The 27,568-nt window shown below is 42.9% G+C and overlaps 7 protein-coding genes across 9 annotated transcripts; 6 read left to right on the plus strand and 1 right to left on the minus strand.

Annotated features, from left to right (window-relative positions):
- Positions 1–241: 241 nt before the first annotated feature.
- Positions 242–2,572, minus strand: sdr42e1 (short chain dehydrogenase/reductase family 42E, member 1). 3 transcript variants are annotated; one of them, XM_069174247.1, is made up of 3 exons: positions 2,468–2,572; positions 1,976–2,052; positions 242–1,724 (listed from the first exon to the last, which is right to left on the minus strand). In XM_069174247.1, exons 2-3 carry the CDS (start codon positions 2,035–2,037, stop codon positions 623–625), a joined length of 1,164 nt encoding a protein of 387 aa, XP_069030348.1. In that variant the 5' UTR covers positions 2,038–2,052; positions 2,468–2,572; the 3' UTR covers positions 242–622. The 3 variants fall into 3 exon arrangements, with proteins under 3 accessions (XP_069030348.1, XP_069030349.1, XP_069030347.1); XM_069174248.1 differs by having other exon boundaries at positions 2,455–2,572; XM_069174246.1 differs by having other exon boundaries at positions 2,307–2,572.
- Positions 2,573–3,307: 735 nt separating this feature from the next.
- Positions 3,308–5,737, plus strand: LOC138213425 (arylamine N-acetyltransferase, pineal gland isozyme NAT-10-like). Its single transcript, XM_069174510.1, has 2 exons — positions 3,308–3,384; positions 3,966–5,737. The coding sequence occupies exon 2, from the start codon at positions 3,971–3,973 to the stop codon at positions 4,841–4,843; it is 873 nt and encodes a 290-aa protein (XP_069030611.1). The 5' UTR covers positions 3,308–3,384; positions 3,966–3,970; the 3' UTR covers positions 4,844–5,737.
- Positions 5,738–6,883: 1,146 nt separating this feature from the next.
- LOC138213430 (arylamine N-acetyltransferase, pineal gland isozyme NAT-10-like) lies at positions 6,884–8,957 on the plus strand. Its single transcript, XM_069174521.1, has 2 exons — positions 6,884–6,961; positions 7,186–8,957. Exon 2 carries the CDS (start codon positions 7,191–7,193, stop codon positions 8,061–8,063), a length of 873 nt encoding a protein of 290 aa, XP_069030622.1. The 5' UTR covers positions 6,884–6,961; positions 7,186–7,190; the 3' UTR covers positions 8,064–8,957.
- Positions 8,958–10,103: 1,146 nt separating this feature from the next.
- On the plus strand, positions 10,104–12,177 carry LOC138213431 (arylamine N-acetyltransferase, pineal gland isozyme NAT-10-like). Its single transcript, XM_069174523.1, has 2 exons — positions 10,104–10,181; positions 10,406–12,177. The coding sequence occupies exon 2, from the start codon at positions 10,411–10,413 to the stop codon at positions 11,281–11,283; it is 873 nt and encodes a 290-aa protein (XP_069030624.1). The 5' UTR covers positions 10,104–10,181; positions 10,406–10,410; the 3' UTR covers positions 11,284–12,177.
- Positions 12,178–13,323: 1,146 nt separating this feature from the next.
- LOC138213255 (arylamine N-acetyltransferase, pineal gland isozyme NAT-10-like) lies at positions 13,324–14,872 on the plus strand. Its single transcript, XM_069174250.1, has 2 exons — positions 13,324–13,401; positions 13,626–14,872. The coding sequence occupies exon 2, from the start codon at positions 13,631–13,633 to the stop codon at positions 14,501–14,503; it is 873 nt and encodes a 290-aa protein (XP_069030351.1). The 5' UTR covers positions 13,324–13,401; positions 13,626–13,630; the 3' UTR covers positions 14,504–14,872.
- A 213-nt stretch (positions 14,873–15,085) lies between these two features.
- cnep1r1 (CTD nuclear envelope phosphatase 1 regulatory subunit 1) lies at positions 15,086–17,656 on the plus strand. The gene is made up of 6 exons (XM_069174251.1): positions 15,086–15,403; positions 15,737–15,808; positions 15,992–16,065; positions 16,526–16,635; positions 17,110–17,164; positions 17,275–17,656. The coding sequence occupies exons 1-6, from the start codon at positions 15,298–15,300 to the stop codon at positions 17,314–17,316; spliced, it is 459 nt and encodes a 152-aa protein (XP_069030352.1). The 5' UTR covers positions 15,086–15,297; the 3' UTR covers positions 17,317–17,656.
- Positions 17,657–17,809: 153 nt separating this feature from the next.
- heatr3 (HEAT repeat containing 3) lies at positions 17,810–27,549 on the plus strand. The gene is made up of 15 exons (XM_069174271.1): positions 17,810–18,068; positions 18,417–18,589; positions 20,309–20,396; positions 20,716–20,816; positions 21,046–21,155; positions 22,029–22,169; positions 22,398–22,690; positions 24,038–24,128; positions 24,574–24,728; positions 25,013–25,095; positions 25,211–25,347; positions 25,492–25,580; positions 26,054–26,197; positions 26,290–26,466; positions 26,613–27,549. The coding sequence occupies exons 1-15, from the start codon at positions 17,928–17,930 to the stop codon at positions 26,724–26,726; spliced, it is 2,037 nt and encodes a 678-aa protein (XP_069030372.1). The 5' UTR covers positions 17,810–17,927; the 3' UTR covers positions 26,727–27,549.
- Positions 27,550–27,568: the final 19 nt, after the last annotated feature.

Raw genomic sequence — 27,568 nt, forward strand, 5'->3', positions numbered from 1 at the left:
CTAGCAGACATAAATTGCTCAGCTCCATATCCATATTTGTTAAAAATGAAAACAGTGAAACCGTATCCAGGCAGGCATCTTCTTGTGGGCCAAAAGAAATTTCAAATGGGACACTTACAGCTGTGGGCCACAGTTTAAATAGCCCTGGTCTTTACCAATTATTCAAATTATGAAAACTATTTACCTTTTTTTTTAATATATATATATAAAACAACCATGTATCTTTTATTTGGAAATAGATTTTGTATATCCGGAAAGTACTGACTTTAAGAATCAAAACCCACAAAGAACATTTGACTTGTCAGATTTTATTTGTTTTATTGTACAGTTCTGTAAAAACAGCATTAAAACATGACCGATCTTAAAGGAGGTAGCATTTTTATAACCTTTAAAACAACTGCAAAATGTCAAATTAAGACTTTAAGGTTCAAATATTATTTTCATGTGATGAGCTCTGACCCCAAATGAATTAAAAAAAAAAAAATGTTTTGCTTTCATGTACTTAAAAATAAAATGTGTACATGGATGTTGACGAATTGACACGTGTAAACGATGGATCAGTCTTCATACAGTACGTATGATGTTTCCGGAGATGTCAGAGTGATATTTTTGCTTCAGCGGCTCATCGACTGCCAACGACTGGAAGAAAAGAGAGAGCCGCAGCAACGAAGGCGGAAACAAACAGGATGTGGAGTAGAAATCGACTGACGGAGGAGCTGCGGCGTTTCTTCCCATGTCCTCTGCTTCGGAACCACTGAACGACCTCGTCCATGTCGTGCTCCTGGGGCTCGTAGCCGAGCTCCACCTTGGCTTTTGCCATGCTGAAGTAATGTGTAACGCCAGTTTTATACACCTCTGTGCGCGTCAGCAGGGGCTGGAAGTTGTAGAAGGGGCCGATGAGGTGGTGAACCATTTCTGTGAGGAAGGCAAAGAAGTAAATAAGAGATATAGGAAGGCGCAGTTTGGGGAAGGGATAGCCGAGGCCCTCCACCAGAGGTCTGAAGAATTCAAAGTTGTTGACGGGCCGGCCGTCTGAGATGAAGTAGGCCTGGCCTGCAGAGCGGCGCTGCTTCTCCGGGGTCAGGGCTTCTGCGGCTAGCTCGTGCGCTGACACCAGGTTGTCCACGTGGACAAACTCCACCAGGCTGCTGGGTTTACCATAAACAAACCTGAAGATCCCCTTCTCTATGTAGCTTACTATCCTGGGCAGGTGTCTCTGCTCTCCAGGCCCGTAGATACCTGCTGGACGCAGGGCGCAAGTTCTCAGCACCCCGGGACTTCCGTTCAGCGCGGTGCCGTTGGCTTTCATCACCGCCATCTCAGCCAGAGACTTAGTCCGAGAGTAGTGGTCAGGGTGAAGATGAAGAGGGAGATAAGGGAGGCTCTCGTCCCCGTTCTCTATGACCTGGCCTCCGAACACCACGTTGAAGGTGCTGGTGTAAACCAGCCTGGACACTCCGAGCTCCACACACGCCTTCAGGACGTTTTGGGTGCCTTGGACATTGACCGCCTCAATCAGTTGACGGTTTAGCTGCTCCCTGCCGGACATGCCGTAGGAGGCGATGTGGAATACACAGTCCACGCCGCTGATGGCCTTCTCAACTTGTGCATAGTCACGAATATCGCCTCGCACGAACACAAGGTCTTCCAGCACTGCTTGGCTTGGAGGGACGGTGTCAAACAGAATGACTTTGGCTCCCTTTTTATGCAGAGAGTGAGCGAGGCTGCAGGGAACAAAATATGAAATGTTGAATCTGCATGAAACTCAAAATAAGTTTTTGACATAATATTGTTCTGCTTGTATTCTACTTTCAAATCTACTACAGCTCTTTGTTGGTCAAAGATCCAATCTGAGATAACTGGTATAATACCGCCACCTTGTGGTAACGCAGCGTGACTGCACAAAGCACAGCAGCATTCACAGACTGTATTAAATCATGTTGGAGTGTAATAAACAATATGAAGTAGTTCTTACCGACAACCAAAATAGCCACATCCTCCAGTTATTAAAAACGTGTCTGCATGTGCATTTTCCATTGCAAGAGTGCCAATCTGTGAGTTAATAGAAAGATGAAAAATAAGGAGAACGACAATACATTTTAAAAAAGTATAAAGCCTTGTAAATATGAACAAATAAACAAGATAAAGCAAAAAAAAAATATTAAAACAATTAACTAAACTAATTTGCATCCTACAGGCTTTTGTCTACTTAAGCTTTTAAACTTGTCATGCAATTAGCCGAGTTCAAATATGATTTCTCTATGGACCTCAAATGTATTTTAGTGTATTCATATTTCACAGTCTACCTCTATGAACAGACTCCAGCAGCACTTATTGTCCATAAAGGTTCATGCTTTCCAGGCATGCTTCAAACTCCGCATCAGCACTGGTGTGTGCGACGTGCTCAGACAGTAAAGACAATCACACTTTCTTCTCCAAAATGTCAAAGCTCACCGGCGGCACCAACCTCAACACAAGCCGGGTACAAAAAGAGGGAAATATCCGCTGAATTTCACTCTTTCAAAAAACCCCAGTGGACATTGGACATGAGAGACAGAGAGCACCGGCTATGTAACTCCCTAGCTCGATGCTGTACGTTTTTGTTACGTCATATCCACCGAATAACACAGGAAATACGACGGGAGGATTTTCACGGTGCAAAGTGTTGACTGATGGCAACTGGTGGCAATTCAATATCAACCCAAGATTAAAAAAATATAATAATCAATGTTGAATATTTTTAAATAAGTACATGATTATATACTTCTAATTAATGACTCGTCATCGCATTCATTATTCTCATAATTAACTGGCCTCATCTATGCTTTTGTTTTGAAGGTCTTAATCGGAAGTTTAGTTTTTTAGCTTGAGTTTTTCCGGTCTGACAATTTGCCTTCAGAATAAATGCAGATATTTTGTGAAGTATGAAATAAAAATATGACTATGTTGTATTTTGTCGTAGCTATTAAATAAAAAAAAAAAACATATTTTTACTTGGTTCAGTAAAAATGAATGAATATGTTATTATATTTGTCACTTTTTGACTGCAAAGACTGAAGTATTATATTCACTCAGTACCTGAATTAGTACTACTCTTTGACAATTTAAAACCAAAGTTGTACATTCAAACACCGAGTGAACGTTAATACTCACTACCCCTACACAAATATTATACATCATTTAATATGGAGTTGCAAAAGGGGTGAAAATATGACATTTGAACATAATAAATGGACTGTGTTGGTGATCGGTAGCGCCTCTAGCGGCCAGACACAACACAACACACAACTGCGAGCCTCCGGTCGAGGACACGTACGTCATTATTCACTATCAGTCCTAAACTGCTGCAACAACAACAACAACACACAGGCGCTGGGTCCAAAGGTAAAATGTTCAGGTTATTTAAAATGGATCAATGAATAAAGTGGAGCAATAAACTATTTCAGGAAATGCTGGCTGCGCTGGTGGGCGAGGCATACGTGTTTTAGTTTCAGTTGTTTGAAGTTTTCATAGGCCTATTTGTTGTCGATCTCGTTAACCACTATTTATACTTTTAGAGGGATACAACTTTTGAGTTTAATCTCTTGTCAGTGTGATTTCTGGTAGGGTTTCAATAAGCGTGCAGCTTTACAGGAAAACGTGCCTTTTCATTGTACAAAAAACTGACGGGAGAGATAAGCGCAGCTACATATTTCCTATCTGTACAGAACGTACCAGCCTCTTCAGATAAAAAACAAATATGCATTCAGAACATTTTTAGGCCTCATTATGACACATTGTAGTTAAAAATAAGCAAAACATTTGAAATCCCTCATTTTGTCCATGTAAAAAAACCGCCTGACTTTGCAAAAATAAGTGCAACTTTGTATTTGGTAGTGGCACTTAAAATCATGGCTGTCATCATCCTTTTGGTGTGGTTTATGTATGGCTTGTTTGAAAACTTTATCATATCATTCATTTTACAGGCAAGATGAATTTGGAGGAGTACTTTCAAAGAATTGGTTTCCATGGCTCCTATGATAAACTGGATCTCCCAACTCTGAAGCTGATCCACAAACAGCACATCATGTCGATCCCATTTGAGAACCTCAGCGTTCACTGTGGTGAGAGGATCGTCATGGACCTGCAGGTGGTCTTCAATAAGGTAGTGAGGAGCAGCCGTGGAGGTTGGTGCCTTGAGAACAACTTCCTGTTTGGCTGGGTGCTGAGAGAGATGGGCTATGACACTACAACACTGAGCTCCAGGGTTTTTAACAGTATCCTCAACGACTTTGGCCCCCTTGACTCTCATCTGATTAACCGGGTCATCATTGATGGGAAGGCTTATATAGCAGATGTAAGTTTTGGGGTGTCATCCCAAGTGCGGGAGCCCCTGGAGCTCGTCTCTGGAAAGGACCAACCTCAGGCAGCGGGTGTGTTTCGTCTCGTAGACAGAGGGGACATGTGGGTGCTGGAGAAGACCGGTAGAAAACCAGAGGTTGTCAATCCAGAATATGCCAAATCAAATCTGGTGAACAGGAAGGAGACAAAGCTCATCTACTGCTTCACGCTGGAGCCTCGTGAGGCAAAGCATTTCTTTGAGGTGAACCACACTCTTCAAACGAACCCCACCTCTCTGTTCACCAACAAGTCCATCTGCTCTTTGCAGACACCAACAGGATTCAAAGCGCTGATCGGCTGGACCTACAGTGAGGTCACCTACAAACCTGAGGAAGGTGTTGATGTCTTAGACATGAGGGACATAACAGACGAGGAGATCGAGCAAATTCTGAAGGATCAGTTCAACATCAAGCTGCCGAACAAACTGCAGGTTGTGAGCAACAAAACATTTTACACCCTCTGAAAAACCCTCAAGTATGATTTAATGTTAAAGGGTCACATTTAAAACATGAACTACTATTCAAATGTAATTGTTTAGATGTCATAAATTGTGGAATAGTATAAAAACCAAAAGACATCACCTGTAAATAAAATATATTATATCGCTATGCATAATGGAAGGACAAAAGGAAGGGACAAAAAATAAAATAAAAAAATGAACAACTGTTGATAACAGTATAGTATATGTAGTCATCCAACAGTGTCATTATTTCTTTTTTTAAACTCATCTGTATTTTATGAACTCAGTATTGTCATACTTTAATATTATACACGTAACCTTTTTTTATATATATAAATTTATTCTGAAAGATATCTGAGCCTTTAGAAGGCGCGGCAAATCAAAGTGCTTCACATAAAACCATTAAAAGCATCAAAACACAAGGCAAAAGAAAAGGACATAAAAAACAACAAGGCCTTGTTTGTTTCCCATGTTTTCCACAGGGTACACGTGATCTCATGTACGACACGTTATGTTGCAAAATATGATAACATGGGGAAATATGTGGAAACGTTTTTTTACGTGGGAATCTACAAGGGCTTCACACATTACACCATGAAACTGTTCCAAAATCACATGGGGGATCACATGTGATCACATGTGCGTGTGGTCACGTGATCACATGAGTTTTTGCACATTGGAAATTCACGTGTTCTTTCTGTAAAAACGTTTGTGCACAAAGTAATTCGTCCAAGGCCTGAACCTCTACCTGACTCGGGTTCGGATCCTCTTCTTGGAGGTGATTTTAGAACAGCCGGTGTTATTATAACCCAAATTGTGATGTTCATCTGACGACATAACTTGTGTGGACAATTCAATTTGAGTCTTATTCTAATAAATTGACTTTGTTGTTTTGTATTCTCTGTGTTGTGTTCTTTATTTGCTTTCATGAAAATTATGCAGTTATGACCACTTCCTTTACATGAGAGCAGGGATCACAAAACAAAACTCTCCAATTAGAGGCATCAGAATCGACCTCTATGCCCACAGAAAACCTATTTTAAAAAGCAGCGTTACTTTTCCTTTGAGAAACTCTTGACCTAATTTTGACCATCTCTCAGGCAGGTCTCAGACTCTCTTTGAACACATACAGACCGCCAAACCCGACTTGGCTCACAGGGTTCCAACAGTTTCTTTTGTGGTCACGTTATCTCATTCGATGGAAGGCACAGAACAAGAGAGCTGCTTCAGCTTCCTGGACGACGTAAGCTTTAACCGTGGTGTGGGGAGTGTGATGGTGGCGCTCAGTGGCACCATGGGACTGACGCTGGTGGGGCAAAACACATAATCCTGTTGAACTCTTTTTCATTTTATGAAAATCTTAATGTGAAATCAGCAGTAAGACAAACTACAACATAACTAGTGCACAGATTCTACGACAATATCAAATATTACTGCGATTTCCCTTTGAGGATCAATAAACTATCTGTCTAGCCTTGATATACAGTAAAGTGAAACTACATAAGCGTGGACATTGTTGCAACAGGTGGAGATGATGGTAAATATTAAAATATAGCACAAGTACACAATCATACAATCAGTGAACTGACTGTTTAATGTGCGATAAACACCACAATCTATTTAAAGTTGACTGACAAGAGCTACTGTTAGCCACCATAAGCTATCTGCTCATGCCAGACCACAGACAGCTGGAGCTGCAAAATGTTTTCGTGTATTTAATTGGGGAAAGGTGTGTTTTGTTGCTTCTGAATTCTACGTTTCTCTTGTGAGAGGAAACATTTAATTTCTTCTTTAAAAAAGGTATTTAGTCTCCCTTTAATGGTACAGCTTCAGGGAAATCTGTGACAGTCAACAAATGTTTGTTGTCACGTGCGTGTGTTATCTGTCCGTTCCCTGTGAACTCTTTCCCTCAGTGAGACAGCCGTGGTGCGTCAGCTCCAGCACTGATGTATCATGTGGTCAGGCAAATTATCAACTAACATGAACAGGCTTTACTGGCTGATAAAAGCTCAGCCCATTTTGTAGCTTAGAGTTCACCAGGAATAAAGAGTTCAGTTCCGTTTTCTTTTGTTTTTCCTCCACGGAAACACTCCTCAGACATTGATTGCTTGTATTGGATAGGTAAGTTTAAAACCTCTGCTACATATTTCTTGTTGCATTTTTTTTCATTCTCAAGCTTGAACATTTCTGACATCTGACGCCAGCCGTGTCCATACCAGACTCGAGCAAGACAAGCTACAGGCGTTCCTTATAAAGCTTTACTGAGATGACTTTGCAAAACTAAGTGCAACTGTGAAACAAGTAGATTGATCTGATTTTTTCAATAAGTGATCTGCATTTTACAGGCAAGATGAATTTGGAGGAGTACTTTCAAAGAATTGGTTTCCATGGCTCCTATGATAAACTGGATCTCCCAACTCTGAAGCTGATCCACAAAAAGTACATCATGTCGATCCCATTTGAGAACCTCAGCGTTCACTGTGGTGAGAGGATCGTCATGGACCTGCAGGTGGTCTTCAATAAGGTAGTGAGGAGCAGCCGTGGAGGTTGGTGCCTTGAGAACAACTTCCTGTTTGGCTGGGTGCTGAGAGAGATGGGCTATGACACTACAACACTGAGCTCCAGGGTTTTTAACAGTATCCTCAACGACTTTGGCCCCCTTGACTCTCATCTGATTAACCGGGTCATCATTGATGGGAAGGCTTATATAGCAGATGTAAGTTTTGGGGTGTCATCCCAAGTGCGGGAGCCCCTGGAGCTCGTCTCTGGAAAGGACCAACCTCAGGCAGCGGGTGTGTTTCGTCTCGTAGACAGAGGGGACATGTGGGTGCTGGAGAAGACCGGTAGAAAACCAGAGGTTGTCAATCCAGAATATGCCAAATCAAATCTGGTGAACAGGAAGGAGACAAAGCTCATCTACTGCTTCACGCTGGAGCCTCGTGAGGCAAAGCATTTCTTTGAGGTGAACCACACTCTTCAAACGAACCCCACCTCTCTGTTCACCAACAAGTCCATCTGCTCTTTGCAGACACCAACAGGATTCAAAGCGCTGATCGGCTGGACCTACAGTGAGGTCACCTACAAACCTGAGGAAGGTGTTGATGTCTTAGACATGAGGGACATAACAGACGAGGAGATCGAGCAAATTCTGAAGGATCAGTTCAACATCAAGCTGCCGAACAAACTGCAGGTTGTGAGCAACAAAACATTTTACACCCTCTGAAAAACCCTCAAGTATGATTTAATGTTAAAGGGTCACATTTAAAACATGAACTACTATTCAAATGTAATTGTTTAGATGTCATAAATTGTGGAATAGTATAAAAACCAAAAGACATCACCTGTAAATAAAATATATTATATCGCTATGCATAATGGAAGGACAAAAGGAAGGGACAAAAAATAAAATAAAAAAATGAACAACTGTTGATAACAGTATAGTATATGTAGTCATCCAACAGTGTCATTATTTCTTTTTTTAAACTCATCTGTATTTTATGAACTCAGTATTGTCATACTTTAATATTATACACGTAACCTTTTTTTATATATATAAATTTATTCTGAAAGATATCTGAGCCTTTAGAAGGCGCGGCAAATCAAAGTGCTTCACATAAAACCATTAAAAGCATCAAAACACAAGGCAAAAGAAAAGGACATAAAAAACAACAAGGCCTTGTTTGTTTCCCATGTTTTCCACAGGGTACACGTGATCTCATGTACGACACGTTATGTTGCAAAATATGATAACATGGGGAAATATGTGGAAACGTTTTTTTACGTGGGAATCTACAAGGGCTTCACACATTACACCATGAAACTGTTCCAAAATCACATGGGGGATCACATGTGATCACATGTGCGTGTGGTCACGTGATCACATGAGTTTTTGCACATTGGAAATTCACGTGTTCTTTCTGTAAAAACGTTTGTGCACAAAGTAATTCGTCCAAGGCCTGAACCTCTACCTGACTCGGGTTCGGATCCTCTTCTTGGAGGTGATTTTAGAACAGCCGGTGTTATTATAACCCAAATTGTGATGTTCATCTGACGACATAACTTGTGTGGACAATTCAATTTGAGTCTTATTCTAATAAATTGACTTTGTTGTTTTGTATTCTCTGTGTTGTGTTCTTTATTTGCTTTCATGAAAATTATGCAGTTATGACCACTTCCTTTACATGAGAGCAGGGATCACAAAACAAAACTCTCCAATTAGAGGCATCAGAATCGACCTCTATGCCCACAGAAAACCTATTTTAAAAAGCAGCGTTACTTTTCCTTTGAGAAACTCTTGACCTAATTTTGACCATCTCTCAGGCAGGTCTCAGACTCTCTTTGAACACATACAGACCGCCAAACCCGACTTGGCTCACAGGGTTCCAACAGTTTCTTTTGTGGTCACGTTATCTCATTCGATGGAAGGCACAGAACAAGAGAGCTGCTTCAGCTTCCTGGACGACGTAAGCTTTAACCGTGGTGTGGGGAGTGTGATGGTGGCGCTCAGTGGCACCATGGGACTGACGCTGGTGGGGCAAAACACATAATCCTGTTGAACTCTTTTTCATTTTATGAAAATCTTAATGTGAAATCAGCAGTAAGACAAACTACAACATAACTAGTGCACAGATTCTACGACAATATCAAATATTACTGCGATTTCCCTTTGAGGATCAATAAACTATCTGTCTAGCCTTGATATACAGTAAAGTGAAACTACATAAGCGTGGACATTGTTGCAACAGGTGGAGATGATGGTAAATATTAAAATATAGCACAAGTACACAATCATACAATCAGTGAACTGACTGTTTAATGTGCGATAAACACCACAATCTATTTAAAGTTGACTGACAAGAGCTACTGTTAGCCACCATAAGCTATCTGCTCATGCCAGACCACAGACAGCTGGAGCTGCAAAATGTTTTCGTGTATTTAATTGGGGAAAGGTGTGTTTTGTTGCTTCTGAATTCTACGTTTCTCTTGTGAGAGGAAACATTTAATTTCTTCTTTAAAAAAGGTATTTAGTCTCCCTTTAATGGTACAGCTTCAGGGAAATCTGTGACAGTCAACAAATGTTTGTTGTCACGTGCGTGTGTTATCTGTCCGTTCCCTGTGAACTCTTTCCCTCAGTGAGACAGCCGTGGTGCGTCAGCTCCAGCACTGATGTATCATGTGGTCAGGCAAATTATCAACTAACATGAACAGGCTTTACTGGCTGATAAAAGCTCAGCCCATTTTGTAGCTTAGAGTTCACCAGGAATAAAGAGTTCAGTTCCGTTTTCTTTTGTTTTTCCTCCACGGAAACACTCCTCAGACATTGATTGCTTGTATTGGATAGGTAAGTTTAAAACCTCTGCTACATATTTCTTGTTGCATTTTTTTTCATTCTCAAGCTTGAACATTTCTGACATCTGACGCCAGCCGTGTCCATACCAGACTCGAGCAAGACAAGCTACAGGCGTTCCTTATAAAGCTTTACTGAGATGACTTTGCAAAACTAAGTGCAACTGTGAAACAAGTAGATTGATCTGATTTTTTCAATAAGTGATCTGCATTTTACAGGCAAGATGAATTTGGAGGAGTACTTTCAAAGAATTGGTTTCCATGGCTCCTATGATAAACTGGATCTCCCAACTCTGAAGCTGATCCACAAAAAGTACATCATGTCGATCCCATTTGAGAACCTCAGCGTTCACTGTGGTGAGAGGATCGTCATGGACCTGCAGGTGGTCTTCAATAAGGTAGTGAGGAGCAGCCGTGGAGGTTGGTGCCTTGAGAACAACTTCCTGTTTGGCTGGGTGCTGAGAGAGATGGGCTATGACACTACAACACTGAGCTCCAGGGTTTTTAACAGTATCCTCAACGACTTTGGCCCCCTTGACTCTCATCTGATTAACCGGGTCATCATTGATGGGAAGGCTTATATAGCAGATGTAAGTTTTGGGGTGTCATCCCAAGTGCGGGAGCCCCTGGAGCTCGTCTCTGGAAAGGACCAACCTCAGGCAGCGGGTGTGTTTCGTCTCGTAGACAGAGGGGACATGTGGGTGCTGGAGAAGACCGGTAGAAAACCAGAGGTTGTCAATCCAGAATATGCCAAATCAAATCTGGTGAACAGGAAGGAGACAAAGCTCATCTACTGCTTCACGCTGGAGCCTCGTGAGGCAAAGCATTTCTTTGAGGTGAACCACACTCTTCAAACGAACCCCACCTCTCTGTTCACCAACAAGTCCATCTGCTCTTTGCAGACACCAACAGGATTCAAAGCGCTGATCGGCTGGACCTACAGTGAGGTCACCTACAAACCTGAGGAAGGTGTTGATGTCTTAGACATGAGGGACATAACAGACGAGGAGATCGAGCAAATTCTGAAGGATCAGTTCAACATCAAGCTGCCGAACAAACTGCAGGTTGTGAGCAACAAAACATTTTACACCCTCTGAAAAACCCTCAAGTATGATTTAATGTTAAAGGGTCACATTTAAAACATGAACTACTATTCAAATGTAATTGTTTAGATGTCATAAATTGTGGAATAGTATAAAAACCAAAAGACATCACCTGTAAATAAAATATATTATATCGCTATGCATAATGGAAGGACAAAAGGAAGGGACAAAAAATAAAATAAAAAAATGAACAACTGTTGATAACAGTATAGTATATGTAGTCATCCAACAGTGTCATTATTTCTTTTTTTAAACTCATCTGTATTTTATGAACTCAGTATTGTCATACTTTAATATTATACACGTAACCTTTTTTTATATATATAAATTTATTCTGAAAGATATCTGAGCCTTTAGAAGGCGCGGCAAATCAAAGTGCTTCACATAAAACCATTAAAAGCATCAAAACACAAGGCAAAAGAAAAGGACATAAAAAACAACAAGGCCTTGTTTGTTTCCCATGTTTTCCACAGGGTACACGTGATCTCATGTACGACACGTTATGTTGCAAAATATGATAACATGGGGAAATATGTGGAAACGTTTTTTTACGTGGGAATCTACAAGGGCTTCACACATTACACCATGAAACTGTTCCAAAATCACATGGGGGATCACATGTGATCACATGTGCGTGTGGTCACGTGATCACATGAGTTTTTGCACATTGGAAATTCACGTGTTCTTTCTGTAAAAACGTTTGTGCACAAAGTAATTCGTCCAAGGCCTGAACCTCTACCTGACTCGGGTTCGGATCCTCTTCTTGGAGGTGATTTTAGAACAGCCGGTGTTATTATAACCCAAATTGTGATGTTCATCTGACGACATAACTTGTGTGGACAATTCAATTTGAGTCTTATTCTAATAAATTGACTTTGTTGTTTTGTATTCTCTGTGTTGTGTTCTTTATTTGCTTTCATGAAAATTATGCAGTTATGACCACTTCCTTTACATGAGAGCAGGGATCACAAAACAAAACTCTCCAATTAGAGGCATCAGAATCGACCTCTATGCCCACAGAAAACCTATTTTAAAAAGCAGCGTTACTTTTCCTTTGAGAAACTCTTGACCTAATTTTGACCATCTCTCAGGCAGGTCTCAGACTCTCTTTGAACACATACAGACCGCCAAACCCGACTTGGCTCACAGGGTTCCAACAGTTTCTTTTGTGGTCACGTTATCTCATTCGATGGAAGGCACAGAACAAGAGAGCTGCTTCAGCTTCCTGGACGACGTAAGCTTTAACCGTGGTGTGGGGAGTGTGATGGTGGCGCTCAGTGGCACCATGGGACTGACGCTGGTGGGGCAAAACACATAATCCTGTTGAACTCTTTTTCATTTTATGAAAATCTTAATGTGAAATCAGCAGTAAGACAAACTACAACATAACTAGTGCACAGATTCTACGACAATATCAAATATTACTGCGATTTCCCTTTGAGGATCAATAAACTATCTGTCTAGCCTTGATATACAGTAAAGTGAAACTACATAAGCGTGGACATTGTTGCAACAGGTGGAGATGATGGTAAATATTAAAATATAGCACAAGTACACAATCATACAATCAGTGAACTGACTGTTTAATGTGCGATAAACACCACAATCTATTTAAAGTTGACTGACAAGAGCTACTGTTAGCCACCATAAGCTATCTGCTCATGCCAGACCACAGACAGCTGGAGCTGCAAAATGTTTTCGTGTATTTAATTGGGGAAAGGTGTGTTTTGTTGCTTCTGAATTCTACGTTTCTCTTGTGAGAGGAAACATTTAATTTCTTCTTTAAAAAAGGTATTTAGTCTCCCTTTAATGGTACAGCTTCAGGGAAATCTGTGACAGTCAACAAATGTTTGTTGTCACGTGCGTGTGTTATCTGTCCGTTCCCTGTGAACTCTTTCCCTCAGTGAGACAGCCGTGGTGCGTCAGCTCCAGCACTGATGTATCATGTGGTCAGGCAAATTATCAACTAACATGAACAGGCTTTACTGGCTGATAAAAGCTCAGCCCATTTTGTAGCTTAGAGTTCACCAGGAATAAAGAGTTCAGTTCCGTTTTCTTTTGTTTTTCCTCCACGGAAACACTCCTCAGACATTGATTGCTTGTATTGGATAGGTAAGTTTAAAACCTCTGCTACATATTTCTTGTTGCATTTTTTTTCATTCTCAAGCTTGAACATTTCTGACATCTGACGCCAGCCGTGTCCATACCAGACTCGAGCAAGACAAGCTACAGGCGTTCCTTATAAAGCTTTACTGAGATGACTTTGCAAAACTAAGTGCAACTGTGAAACAAGTAGATTGATCTGATTTTTTCAATAAGTGATCTGCATTTTACAGGCAAGATGAATTTGGAGGAGTACTTTCAAAGAATTGGTTTCCATGGCTCCTATGATAAACTGGATCTCCCAACTCTGAAGCTGATCCACAAAAAGTACATCATGTCGATCCCATTTGAGAACCTCAGCGTTCACTGTGGTGAGAGGATCGTCATGGACCTGCAGGTGGTCTTCAATAAGGTAGTGAGGAGCAGCCGTGGAGGTTGGTGCCTTGAGAACAACTTCCTGTTTGGCTGGGTGCTGAGAGAGATGGGCTATGACACTACAACACTGAGCTCCAGGGTTTTTAACAGTATCCTCAACGACTTTGGCCCCCTTGACTCTCATCTGATTAACCGGGTCATCATTGATGGGAAGGCTTATATAGCAGATGTAAGTTTTGGGGTGTCATCCCAAGTGCGGGAGCCCCTGGAGCTCGTCTCTGGAAAGGACCAACCTCAGGCAGCGGGTGTGTTTCGTCTCATAGACAGAGGGGACATGTGGGTGCTGGAGAAGACCGGTAGAAAACCAGAGGTTGTCAATCCAGAATTTGCCAAATCAAGTCTGGTGAACAGGAAGGAGACAAAGCTCATCTACTGCTTCACGCTGGAGCCTCGTGAGGCAAAGCATTTCTTTGAGGTGAACCACACTCTTCAAACGAACCCCACCTCTCTGTTCACCAACAAGTCCATCTGCTCTTTGCAGACACCAACAGGATTCAAAGCGCTGATCGGCTGGACCTACAGTGAGGTCACCTACAAACCTGAGGAAGGTGTTGATGTCTTAGACATGAGGGACATAACAGACGAGGAGATCGAGCAAATTCTGAAGGATCAGTTCAACATCAAGCTGCCGAACAAACTGCAGGTTGTAAACAAAAAAGCCAACTACACGATCTAGAAAACAACACTTATCCTTTTCTGAAATAATGTCAGAACTTGCGCTGATTGCATGGCTGACCAGGTAAAACAGCTTGTTGATGAATCCTCTATTTTATGAAAAAGAGAAATGCATTGAATTTTGTGTTTTGTACAATGAAAATTATACAATTCTATGACTCAAGAGAAATAAAATTACACCCTCAGTGTGTTTCATTTTATTCACTTTTGCAGGTCCAGAGTTGGAACTTCAAAATACAAGCCAGGTGGAAGCTTGCAGAGCTTGACAATATGTATATTGTAATGACAATATGAACAGACCAAAATTAACTTTATCAAGTGTGATGAAAATTTGAAAATGTGAAGAAATAAAGTAAAACGTCACAATGAATGTTTGGTAAAACACCCTGAGGCATTATTAACTGTAAAAAAAAAAAAAAGAAAAAAAAAAAAGATGTAATTTCCAAATATCTTTATGAAAAGTATGTTTATGGTTTTAAACAAATGAAATGATGGCTCACATCGATGGTTCGGTCAAATGTTTAACAGACTGAGCTGTCAGTGTAAAATAGATTTACAGTAAAACTGCATTTTTTTTTACCTGCATTTGTATTTTTAAGTACTTTTATATAATTGTTCCCGCTTTACTCTCAAATATTTTTCTTTTATTTGTGTATTTTGTTGTAAAATAGTCGTGTCGTTGCTAAAAGGGACTTCTGGGACACTCCTTGGACACAGCGCCCCCTAATGAGGAGGTTAGAGGGCGGGACTTGAAAGTTCGCCCCGCCCTTTAGTTGGTCACCACCCAATCGGATTATGGCTAAACGCACAGCCAATGTGGATTGGCCTGCAGGCCTGTCCGTCAGCGGAGGGGACGCGGCTGTAGTAGGCTCAGACATGAACTCCCTGGAGCAGGCCGAAGGTAACCAAACACACGAAACAACTGCATTTATCACCTTTTTGGAGTGGCCTCCGGTTTGTTCTGTCCGTGCGGCCGTCGTCACAAAAGGAAACTCAAACACACGTCTTCAGTTACGGTGATAAAGACGGGCGACCCCGTAACGTTTGCCGGCTAGTTTGCTCGCAACACTTAGCATGTGCGCTAGCCGGACTGACAGTCAACGTGACACCTTGATCTTTAAAGTGAAAGGCTGAGTGTGTTTCTTTGAGCTCCTCTCGGACACACGACACGCAGCATGTCAAGAATCGTTGTCATCCAAGATACTCCGTCTGTTAATGTGTCCCATCTTTTCAGACCTGAAGGCCTTTGAGAGAAGACTGACAGAGTATGTCTCCTGTTTACAACCTGCCACAGGCCGGTGGAGAAGTAAGTCACCGGGCAGAGAGGACGTGCAGCTGACCTGTACTTAACTTGGTGTTTTTTTTTCTCCCCCCCCCCTTCCTCTCTGCTGACTTCAAACATCATCACGACACCAAACTCTCAAAAGTGTGATCTGTAACCTGCCATCAATGTTAAACTCTGGGGTTTCGTCCCCACGTCTCGTTGCAGTGATCCTGATAGTGGTGTCTGTCTGCACGGCCACCGGGGCGTGGAACTGGTTAATAGATCCTGACACACAGAAGGTACGTTTTCACCCAAAAGCTTGTCGAGTTCTCGCTTCAATGGAAAACTGGACTCGCAGAGAGACCTCTTCATTGTGCTCTTCAGCCGACGTTACGTTTGAAATGTAATGGGTCACGAATGACTGGTTAAACGGGTCAAAACGTCATAAGAAATTTCATTAAATTCACGTCACTTACTACGTTTAATTACTAACGAATGTTTTCAACTAAAGCTAAAAGGTCCTGAAGAAGAAAAGTTCACAGCAGAACTCAACACTGATCTGATTACTGTCAAACTAATGAAAGCGCTTCAATATAACTTGAATTAAGATGTTCAAGTTCAACCAGACCTCCTAATAAAGATCTGATGGACCAAAACATGAATAAAGTGGTATACTGTATGGATCCAAGTGTGCGGACACCTCCTCCACCCAACCTTTTGTCATTGACACTGATCTAGCTTTGTTCCCTCGGTCTGCAGGTGTCTTTCTTTTCATCGCTGTGGAATCACCCCTTCTTCACCATCAGCTGCGTTACTCTAATAGCTCTCTTCTTTGCTGGGATACACAAACGAGTCGTGGCACCGTCGATGTATCCTTTGTCTGTTTCCGTGAATGTCTCGCAGGTCGTCGTTGTGCTTAAAGGTCACACAGTTACATGGACATCAATAACTCCTGTTTATGTCACTGGGGAACTGTTGGAAAAATTACTCGGAGGCTTGGTTAAAAAATCAAACATATCGGACATTTATTCTTGCAAGAGGGAGCAAAATACATGTACACCCTCAAAGAGAGGTGTCCAGCAGATCAAACAGTTGACAGTCACTCCCATTCCCTTTTTATCTGCTTTCGTATGGTAATACTGAGTTGGTTGTATTTCACAAGATAAGGACACCGGGGAGTCGTCAATTAGATGCGGAAAGAATCACTTGCAAATAAGACAGAAAACAAAGGAAACTTTTCGGAGCCTACTTCACAAAGAGACTTTCCAGAGCCACAATGCAAACAAGAGGAAGAGACATCTTTTTTTTCCATCAGTAACATCCTTGACCTTTTCCCCTTTCAGTATCGCTGCCCGCTGCCGCACAGTTTTAGCAGAATACAACATGTCCTGTGACGACGTGAGTCCACGGATCTCTTCTGATGTTGTGTCTTGGAGTCTTTGCAAACAACTTGCATCTCTGTCAAGATTTTTTTTTTTAACACTTGTGTTGTTGTCATCTTTTTACAGACGGGCAAACTTATCCTCAAACCCCGACCGAACATCCAATAACTGCGAACTTGTGCGCTGTGATTGAGCCGCTGCGTACCTGTTCACGTGTCCGCAGCCACTGATCACAGGGTCTTCAGTCCTTTGGGTGGTCCGAACAGCACCGCCGCAGATGTTTGTCATCACGACTGAAACAAGCAACAAAGAAATGAACTGATGGGGCCTTTTAACAGTGTGGCTGTGTTGAAGCTGCTGATCTGCCCACAAGATCTTTTGATATATTTTACACATTCAGTGAGAGTTAAAATGCGTTTATTTCTGTTTCTGGTGTTGAGCATGTATTTTATCTAAATGTTTCTATTTTTTAAAGTTATTCACCTAATAAATACACCAGGTGGGAAAATATCTCTTCTTCATTTCTCTCATCACACGTGAATCTCTTTGATCTGTCTGTTATATGTTAGACAGCCGTGTTGTACCGTCTCCCGTGCTTTTTGCGACAGCGTCACCGCTTTCCGTTAGCAACGTACACTTTACGGCACAGTGTCACCGACCACATGGCCCTCACAACAGGCTGGAGCAGGAGTGCGTCTGAGGATTGACCGCGTGTACACGCCGGGAAAACGTAGAAACATCACGATACATGCGGAGCTCGCACTTTAATAAGGGTTGAAATGGGGAAAAGTAAAACCACTAAATTCAAGCGTCCGCAGTTCAACGCGGTCGGACTGCCGATGAACGCTGTGAAAGAAGCGGACGCTGAGGAGGAAGACCACGATGATGAGGATGGTCCAGCTGCAGAGTTGCTGGAGAAAGTAGGAACATATTCTTAAACTATGTTCTCACTAAAATGACTGACTCGAATGAGTTACTTATGTTTTAAGGCTTTTATTTTGAAAATGTCTCAGGAATTATTGCTGAATCCTGTACATTTATTGATGTTAGGTGTAAATCAGACTTTCGCGTGTTGCCAAATGAGTTTTTCCACTTACAAGGAGTTTGTCCTGATGCAAAAAAACAACAACAACAACCCCCTAGAAAGTTCACCTGATTCTGACCGGTTGTCATCTGTTTATAGATTTTATATCCCCTCATTCAATGTTGGAGTGCAGCTAGGAAAGATCAGTTGTCATGTGTGTTTTTCTTTCTACATATTTCCATAGTTACAGAGTCCCAGTGCAGATGTGCGAGAGTTTGCATGTGCCAGCATCTCTCGGGTCGTGCAGCAGAGCCAAACCATCCCAGGTTTCCTCCAGAGGGATGCAGTGAGACGCCTGGGCCCCATGCTGCTGGACAGCAGCCTGCCCGTCAGAGAGACCGCAGCCGGAGCGCTCAGGTGAGGTACAGTGGGAAGGTGGGTGAGCGGCAACAACAAATCTGGGTCCTTGTTGTTTGACATCACACATGGACTGCATTTTAAAAGAGCGGTCCAAGTTCCTGCTGCTGATATCGCGACAGATGCTGAGTGGAATAAGGCCCTGCACAACAACAAGTTTGTGACTCAACTTTCAAGAGACACAAAGGAGCGGGAGATCGATCACTCAACAGGTCAATCTGTAAAAGGGAGGATATACGGAGGGAAAGTAAGCAGGGTGAGAAAGAGTTGAAAACAACTGCATTATACTCAGGTGATCTTGTTCCTGTTTCTATAAGAATAATATAAATGCGGGTTGCTCCAATGAACAGGTGCAACTGGAGGCAGGTAGGCTGTAAGTCACAGCACAGTTTGTACTTCACTTCAGAAAGAATCTAATCAGGAAAATGAGTGAGAACACTTGTATGGGGACACTATTAATGTGTAGAGCCTTAAAGTCTATTTCCTACAAGAGCCGACAAAGACAGTAGTACTATCCTACCTGGACACTGAGTGATACCAAACTGTGGAAAGAGGTACATGATCAGCCACAATGTTAAAATCATGCCACCAAAACAGCTACGACCCGTCGATGCCAGGACTCAACAAGACCTCTGAAGGTGTCCTGTGGTATCCGGCACAAAGAGGCTGGCAGCAGATCCTTTAAGGTCTCGGTCAAAGTAGCATCAATATAAAAAGCCAGGACCCGAAGTTTACTAGCAGACCTTCACACAGCCTCCACCCGCTTGCCTTCTTTCCATATTGCATCCTTATGCCATCTCTTCGTCGGGTAAACGACGCATACACACCCGGATGTACACCTAATGTAAAAGAAAACCACAATTCATGCCACCTTCTTCCATTTCTCCGTGGTCTAGTTCTTACTGCAGCTTTCCGTAGTGGACAGGGGTCACCACGGGAACTCTGACTGTTGCTATGCAGCCCCACCAAGGTGCGCTGCACCGTGTGTCCTGACACTTTTCTATCACAGTCAGCATTAAGATTTTTCCTGCTGCCTACACATCAACTTCAAAAACTGACTTCACTTGCTGCCTGATGAATCTCACCCCTCGACAGGAGCCATCGTAACAAGATAATCGATGAAAGTCACTTCAACTGCCGGTGGTTTTCATGTTGTGGCTGATCAGTGGTATACAGCACTAAAAGTCCTGTTTGTTTTAGTTATGCTTTTTTTGATCTTGCACTACAATCAATGTTACACTAAGTGCAGTATTGTCCAGTAGTATGGGTGTTTGTTGTATCACTTCTACAGGGGGCGCCATGGTACAATATCATTGTAAGGAGAGCGAAGGTGCTGTTTGGATCTCAATGACGGCTCATGCTTTGTTTTCATGATGTTTGCAGCTTCACATTTGATTCTTTTTAAAATGTTTGTCGATGTAGAAAAGGGATCATATTTGCATGTTGATTGTTTTCTGTTTGCCTCCGGCTGAATGATCCCTAAATGGTTCTAAAATGCGACAAAGAAGCGTTTTTATCGAAGAAGTCACAGCTCAGCAATAATGAGGTTCATCACATAATCCTTTATACCACATTCACTTCTCTAATCGTGTTTCACGTACGCGATATCAAAATGTGACAGCTGCGCACACGCACACAAAAACAGCAGGGGATGAGCCGGTGAATCTCCTCCGAGTGACTGATGAGTGTGTCTGGGGCTGCCTCTCCTCTCCCTGACAGGAATCTGAGTGCATGCGGCGGTCAGGAGGTGTGCGAGGACATGGCGAAGCACGACGTCATGACTCCCCTGACAGCACTGCTTAGAGAGGTGAGACTCCGCCGCCACTTTTAGCTCACCCCATCACTTCAGTTCCTCTTCATCAGCAGCTGTTACAGCAACCGCAAGCTATGATATCCTCAGCAATTAGGTCTAATCCCAGAGCAAAGGTATTAGTGAATTTGTAAAAACAGCCACACACACACACACACACACACACACACACACACACAAACAAATGGACTCCAGACGTCAAATTCAAACTCACTGTTGACCTCTGGGCGTGGACAATATGTGTCCTGAGCTTTAAAGAGTATGTGACTGCGTTCAGTTTAATATGTGTTCTCTCACAGTGGTGTTTTCTTTCTAGTGCTGTGCTGGGTTTGAAAGCGCCGTTGTGTCGATGAAAGACCAGAAGAATGCAGTGGAGGATGTAGCCAATGAGGCTGTCAACCTACTCTGGAATCTATGGTGAGCCAGGAAGTTGTTCTTGTTTTCATCGTTGCCCTCACCAGTCCTTTTCTGGTGGCTGCATAGCAGCCAAAAATGCTACAAGGTATCTGGGTAACAATATCTTAGCCTGAATTTAGTTTTTTTTTTTTACGTGGTTTCTGACATTAAACCCTCTTTATTGACCCAAGTATGCTGTGTATTAATTGCTTGTCTTTCATCCATCGCTCACTCCCTGTTGTCCTGCCAGTGAGAGCAGCAGCCAGGCGCTGTCTGTGTTCAACAAATCCGGTCTCGTGGATGTGGTTGTCCAGTGTCTGGAGAGACACCCACACAACATGGAGCTGGCCACATCTGCTGGTACGTCTTAGACATTTTTTTGATTTAAACTCCTCTCTCATGCTTATGCTGTTTCCTGTGGGAAAGAAAAATATTTGTTTTTATTAGAGCCTGATTGATTTATCAGTTGGCCAGTTTTTATTGGCCAATATTGACCAATCACAGATGAATCGGGATAGGCTTAAATATTGTCCCGTATGAGAACTTTTTTACAGAACATCACGCAGAAAAAGGTACTTTGGGTAATTAAGAAATATATCCATTTGTGTGTTTAAAAAAAAAAAAAAGTATTTCTAATTATTAAATTCCCAGTGAAGTTCACTTTCAGTGCACTGAAGTCATTTTGAACAATCAGGTTTATCTTTAACCTGTAAAATATCCTGCCTCCATTCCTGTTCCATCTGTATGATCAGTATGATGGTTGAGCTACCATGCAGATTAGCTTAGCTGAAGACTTGAAGACTCCAGGAAGAATGCAAAGCCATAATGTGTCATTTTACCCCTCAGTTTTTTATCCCAATTAAAAAGAAGATATTATGTATTAAATACTGAGTTTTAGAGGTGCTACCAGATGGACTTGGTTACCCTTGGACCGAGATGGCTACCTGTTTCCCCCCTGCTTCCAGTCTTTAAGCTAAACTGCTTCTCCAGCCTCAGATTTAAGGTCCGGACACAAGTGAGAGAAACAAGAAAATAAAGTTAGGACAAGAAAGATTAAAGCTGATGAGTATGAACGCATGTGGTCTGTTATTGGTTATATTCCTGAACATTACAAAGAGTTTGAATTGTTATCGTGGTTAGCAGGATCTAATCAGACCTGACCTCTAACTAATCTGGTTTCACAGTTAAGAGAAAACTGTCTTTAACTGGCAGACTCTCCTCTGTGTTCCCCAGCCCACTGTCTGCACACTGTGACTGAGGACAACCCAGAGCTGCTGTGTAGCATGAACACTGCTGTGCTGGGAGCCCTGGAGAACGTGCTGCTGTCATCTGAGACCGGCACGGCGCACACTCTCCTCAAAACTTTATCTGCAGGTACAGTTTGTCTCTCTTCATGTCTTTGTTTTCAGAATTGTTCAAATGGAGGAATAACAGGTCAGAATTGTAAAGCTGTAAACCACCCAGGTGTTTAATAAAAGGGCAGCCCAGTTCCCATTTACTTGTTGTCCGTGGACAGCAGTAGCTTCAAATATACGAAGACACACTAATAAATACTGTGAGTGTGATGATTTTAAAATGAGCTCCAACTGTTGCATCGATCAGGTACGTTGTGGAACCTGAAGAGCAGTCTGCCCACCGCCCGCCAGGCCCAGACCCTCAACGGCGTGGTGGCCGCCTTGTCCCAGTGCCTGGATCTGGACGCAGGCACGCTGATCCCCGAACTCAGACAAGCCGAAGAGGTTCGCCTCAGAAACGCACCGGCTGCGACCGACACGGAGGACCAGGCGGCGGGAGAGCTCGCGGCGGAGGAGATGGACGATGAGGAGGAAGCACCTAAACGGAGGAGAAACGGGACAGCTCGGAAGGTTGATAACGACTTCTCCGACCTCCTGCCTGTAAGTGGCATCTCTTGTTGTCACGCTGAAGACACTCAGAGATGAAGGCTTTAACTGTGATCTCTCCTTCCAGTATTTAATGGATGATGCTGAGTTAGTATTTCAATTCTGTACTTTCTTTGTTCTTGTTTCCCTTTTTGGGGCTGTGAGAGGAAGCGATTATCCCACTCCAATCGGTCTTTGCTCCGAGTAGGATGTTGACTTGCATGGATGTACGAATAGTCGACTATTCATTCCTTTCTTCTTCTTTTTTTTTTTTTCATAAATACTGTCTGGTATTTAAAAAAATCCGCACCTTACTCTCTCTGTGGCTTCTGTGTGGCTCGCAAGTCAGCCGCTGCCTGGGTCCTCCCTTCACCTCCTACAGACCTCCCCAGATGGAGACTGCGGCCGGTGGTGACCTATGGTTGCCTTTGTCAGATAGGTGCTGCTGTCAAACACCTCCTCCTCACTCCTGACCAGGCAAGCTGGTGTCCCCCACCTAAGTGCTGCACTGCCTGCGGCTCTGCCTCGAGGGCTGACTGCTTGGACGTCAGGGTGAATCATGGAGTCCCCATCCACCCCGCCACCCAGACCCTTGACCTACATAAGCATAGTGTTGCGGTTTGCCCTCGTCGACCCCCGTGCACTTCCAATACCCAACTCTTCCTTCGCTTAAGTTTATGTGTAGCTTTTTAAAAAAAAAGACTGAGGTGTCTCCAACTGATGATTCAATTTAGTCGACTACAAGCGATCCACTTTTTTTTTTTATTATGGAGGCGCACAGTAATGCCAGGTGAAAAGGTGAAGCGAGTCATTCTGCAGCGTGAGCCAGACTGACAGGGCAGACGAACTGTCGGGTTTCGTGGGAGCAGATTGGAGACATGCAGCAAGGTTCAGCTGGGGACCGGCTTCTGGCCCCCACCACGCTGACCCCGGCGAGACAGAGCTGTCCCTCTCAGCTGAGTCACAGCCAGAGCCCCAAGATCGAGGGTGACATTCATGGTGATGTCCCAAAAAGCCCTCTAATATTGTGGGTTACACAATGAGCCTATCTGGATATAGGCTTGGCTTTTTATAGTGTGTACGTGTAAACATTCAGCTATGGCATGCGTTTCCCTGTCATGATACCACTAAACACACAGACACAGCTGGAGTCAGTGTAACTTTCCCTCTGAAGCAGGTTTTCACTCACATCACGGGTAAAAAAAAAAAGAAAAAGTCCAGCCAGACATATCCGAGTACATCTGCAGGATTGAATCTCCCCTCTGTGGCGGGGCAGCCGAAGCCAGGCTGGGTGATAATAGTGCTAACAGTCATTGTTTTAGTAGGATGTTGACTCACATGGCTGCTTGTTTTGGTGTCCAGAGGGGCAAGGAGGAGCTGAGGGAGGCAACGGCCTTGCTGACAGCCCAACAAACGTCCTTAGAGATCATCGTCAACATGTGCTGCTCTGACGGTGAGCATTGTGGGCACGGACAGCAGTGCTGAACCCCAGGCCCTTTTTCATCAAATTTATTTCCTGTGACACAGCCGCCAAGTATGTGTTTGGTCTATCAGAAAGGCTATTACGGCAGGAAATACATGAAAAGAGTTCATTTGAGTGCCTAGAAATGCCTTGTGTTGATCGTCATTGTTTTTCTAATCAGCTCTCTCCCCCTCTCCCCCCCCCTCTCTCTCTCTCTCCCGCTCCCTCCCGCTCCCTCCCTCTCTCTCTCTCTCTCTCCCGCTCCCTCCCTCTCCCTCCCTCTCTCTCTCTCTCTCTCTCCCCGCTCCCTCCCTCTCTCTCTCTCTCTCTCTCTCTCTCTCTCGCTCTCTCCCTCCCTCCCTCTCCCTCCCTCTCTCTCTCTCTCTCTCTCTCTCTCTCTCTCTCTCTCTCTCTCACTCTCTGTGTGTGCGTTTAGACCCTTCTGACGACGAGTGGGAGGAGGAATCGAGCAGCGACGAAAGCGACATGGGTCCTGATGGTCTTTGTGACGGAGTGTCCAACCTCATGTCTCCGCTGTGTTTGTCGGCTGAGGTTCAAGGGGCCTTGATCAACCACAACATACCAGAAAAGGCAAATAAAAGTCCTCAGTCACACCTCCCCTCAGTCAACAGTTATAGTTCATCACGCTGTTAAGAAAGCTTACAAACGCTAATGTAATTAAAGTGTCATTTTGACATATATTACTGTAATTACCAACATGAAATATGGTTTTGATTATGCAGTGCGCCTCAGCCATCTTCTCCCCCAGGCAGAGCCATTTGAACTACTTACCTGTGTCAGTTTAATAGAGATCTCTCTTTGATCTAAAAGCACGTATGCAACCACTTTAAACACTTTTTCTCTCTCAATTTAAGGTTCTCAAAAAGACCGAGTTCCCCAGAAAAGAAGCCGTGGATGTGTGCCATCAGAGTCCCTCCTGGAAAGGCCTGATAAAAAAGTAAATCCTCCTCACTTCTCCTCTTCTCTTAAAGTTCACGGTCCACGGTGTCCATTTTCACCCTGACACAGTGATACCCTCTTGAATAAAAAAAAAAAGTCTTGTCTTTCTTTAGGATGCAGCGCGTTCAGTCGCGGGCGCTGACGTGCCTCCACAGCATCCTCTCCGCCATGGATGCAGAGTGTCTGGGCGGCGCCGCAGCCCTGCAGGGAGCAGCACAGCACCTGTCCACGCTGGTCTTCGGTGCCGCAGGTCTCGCATCAATGCCATGTTGTTGGAATATAACACATTTCAAATTTACGTTTGGTTATTTATCGAAAGCAAACAAATAAGACACAAGAACATCCAATCATGATACTACACATAGAGTTTAGCATATAAAATGTTCCTTTTCAGAGATGCCCAAGGAAGAGGAGTTCCTGGAGGCCGTCATCAGTGCCATGAGGTCTCTTCTCCAGACGATTGCCTCCAAAAACATCTCTCAGGTACTGAAGACACCGCCGTTTAAAAACGGCATCACTTACGGCGATTTAAGAAAACAAATAAAAAGAGGCCAAAATCTGTGCAGCTGAGGTTGAGACATCCTGACTTTTATCCACGAGTTGAGATCAAAGCTCCGTCCTGTATTTCCCACAATGCAACTCAACGGTTTCATTTTTCTGCCGGCTAAATGTCCAAAACATTCAAACTTCCGTGCTGCCACAGATGACATTATACAAGGCTGAATACTACTCACCATATCCAGCAGGCTGAACTTCATGAGTACAGCTGGTGAAGGGCCACTGTTAGTTTAGTTTCCATGTTCTTTGACTGGATAAATAGAGCGCTGCATCACAGCAGCTAGACTTTGTATTTCTGTCAAACTTTGAAACCCACTGCTAGTTCACACTTATCACTTTTGACCGTGTTTATTTTGGGAGGCTCAATATTTGCTTGTTGTGTTTTTGTTTTTGTGCAGTGTATGACCCCCCAGCAGCTGATGAGCCTGAGCGAAGCAGCCACCCGCTGCGACGTTGTCAGTGTGAGGGTCAACGCCGTCGCCATTCTGGGCATCACTGGCAGCACATTAGCCAAAGAGAAGGGCACCGCGGAAACCCTTCAGGTATCGTTTCTTTCTCTCTCTCCCTCTTTTTTTCTTCTTCTTCTTCTTCTTCTTGTGGAATATTTGTCCTCTAAGAACCTCTGCCCCCACAGATGATTGGAAACGCCTTACTTCAAGTCGCCACAAGGGACACCGACCTAGTTGTAAACGGGGAAGCCCTCGACGCTTTGGTTGATGTTTTTGCTGATGGAGAGGAGGCGGAGACGGCTGCTAAAAACATCCATCTGCTGCCTGCACTGAAGGCACTTCAACCTGTCTTTAAGGCAAAGGTACCCGAGATGAATTGATCTTTACTGTGATCACTGCTCTTCGTGATTCGTCATTATTTTTTTCCATTGTAGTTTCCAAATGCATGTATTTCTGTGGGATTTTTCTCCCCCTTTTAAATAACAATGGCTTTATGTTTTTCTTTTAGATGCGTAAAGACGGAAGAGGCAAGTACTGCCCTCAGCAGCTGTGCGTGCTGGATAACATCAAAGTGAACCTGAGAAGATTTATTGGTTATCTGGAGAAGGTGGTGAAAAAATGACTTTCTGTACTTCATATTGTAATCAGTTGAACCTGTACGGTTTGGACAGCTATGCTTAGCATCAGACAGAATATGGTTGTGAAACCATCAAGTATTTATATTCTCTAAATAATGGTTTACTGTTTTAACTTGGTGATGTGAAAGTTTATTTGTTGTGAAGACAAAGGTTGAATCTAATAATTATTATTTACTGCGTGCGTGTTGCAGTTAAAGATAGTTTCTTCTTTTCTACATTCAACTCAAAACCATTTTCACACTTTGTAAGTATTCACTACTCACATTTACAGTTTTCAGAGAATCCGGTGTCGACACTTGACTAACCTTAATTTTATACCTCAACATTGATGTTTGCCGCTCTGCTGAAAGGAGGCTGATCTTTTCAAAGTGGATTCAAAGTTAGAATAAGGATTCTAGGAAGATCTTGTTTTATGAATATTGTACCCTGCAATCTTAATTTTTCTATGAAAGAAATCCGCTAACTTTGAACAGACATTTGAGTGTGTTTTTGCTGCAAGTTGGCTGTTCAATTTGTGAACATCACCCAACTTTCAGTTAAAAACATCATAAAATAATTGACGAAATACAAAAATATGTTGATTATTCAGCATCCAAAAATTCTGCTACAACTGGCAGTCCTGTTTTTTTTTTAGCACCGCCGATCTGAAATAGTGTCATTTATTTTGCACCTGATCCACGGCTCATCATGCTTTCTGTAGCTCTTCAGCTCTTCTCTGGATTTCTGACATTTTTCTGGAAGGTATTGGTAAGATCACCAGGCTATGAAAGAATTTTTTGGAAATAAATCTTGATTTCCTAAAATGTTTGTTGTCTTTTGCATTAAA

Source organism: Embiotoca jacksoni, unplaced genomic scaffold (genome assembly GCF_022577435.1).
Source record: "Embiotoca jacksoni isolate LCO1_2020_lvr unplaced genomic scaffold, fEmbJac1.0.p SCAF_6, whole genome shotgun sequence".
Lineage (NCBI taxonomy): Eukaryota > Metazoa > Chordata > Actinopteri > Embiotocidae > Embiotoca > Embiotoca jacksoni.

Bases quoted from the DNA above. Each gene is read 5' to 3' on its own strand.
- sdr42e1 (XM_069174246.1), bottom strand. From the start codon at position 2,342: ATGGACAATAAGTGCTGCTGGAGTCTGTTCATAGAG. The intron at 2,053-2,306 runs GTAGACTGTGAA...ATTAACTCACAG, and splicing joins GCTGGAGTCTGTTCATAGAG to ATTGGCACTCTTGCAATGGA. The intron at 1,725-1,975 runs GTAAGAACTACT...TGTTCCCTGCAG, and splicing joins TGTGGCTATTTTGGTTGTCG to CCTCGCTCACTCTCTGCATA.
- LOC138213425 (XM_069174510.1), top strand. From the start codon at position 3,971: ATGAATTTGGAGGAGTACTTTCAAAGAATTGGTTTCCATGGCTCCTAT.
- LOC138213430 (XM_069174521.1), top strand. From the start codon at position 7,191: ATGAATTTGGAGGAGTACTTTCAAAGAATTGGTTTCCATGGCTCCTAT.
- LOC138213431 (XM_069174523.1), top strand. From the start codon at position 10,411: ATGAATTTGGAGGAGTACTTTCAAAGAATTGGTTTCCATGGCTCCTAT.
- LOC138213255 (XM_069174250.1), top strand. From the start codon at position 13,631: ATGAATTTGGAGGAGTACTTTCAAAGAATTGGTTTCCATGGCTCCTAT.
- cnep1r1 (XM_069174251.1), top strand. From the start codon at position 15,298: ATGGCTAAACGCACAGCCAATGTGGATTGGCCTGCAGGCCTGTCCGTC. The intron at 16,636-17,109 runs GTATCCTTTGTC...TTCCCCTTTCAG, and splicing joins CGAGTCGTGGCACCGTCGAT to TATCGCTGCCCGCTGCCGCA. The intron at 17,165-17,274 runs GTGAGTCCACGG...ATCTTTTTACAG, and splicing joins ACAACATGTCCTGTGACGAC to ACGGGCAAACTTATCCTCAA.
- heatr3 (XM_069174271.1), top strand. From the start codon at position 17,928: ATGGGGAAAAGTAAAACCACTAAATTCAAGCGTCCGCAGTTCAACGCG. The intron at 24,729-25,012 runs GCAAATAAAAGT...TCTCAATTTAAG, and splicing joins ACCACAACATACCAGAAAAG to GTTCTCAAAAAGACCGAGTT. The intron at 25,581-26,053 runs GTACTGAAGACA...GTTTTTGTGCAG, and splicing joins CCTCCAAAAACATCTCTCAG to TGTATGACCCCCCAGCAGCT.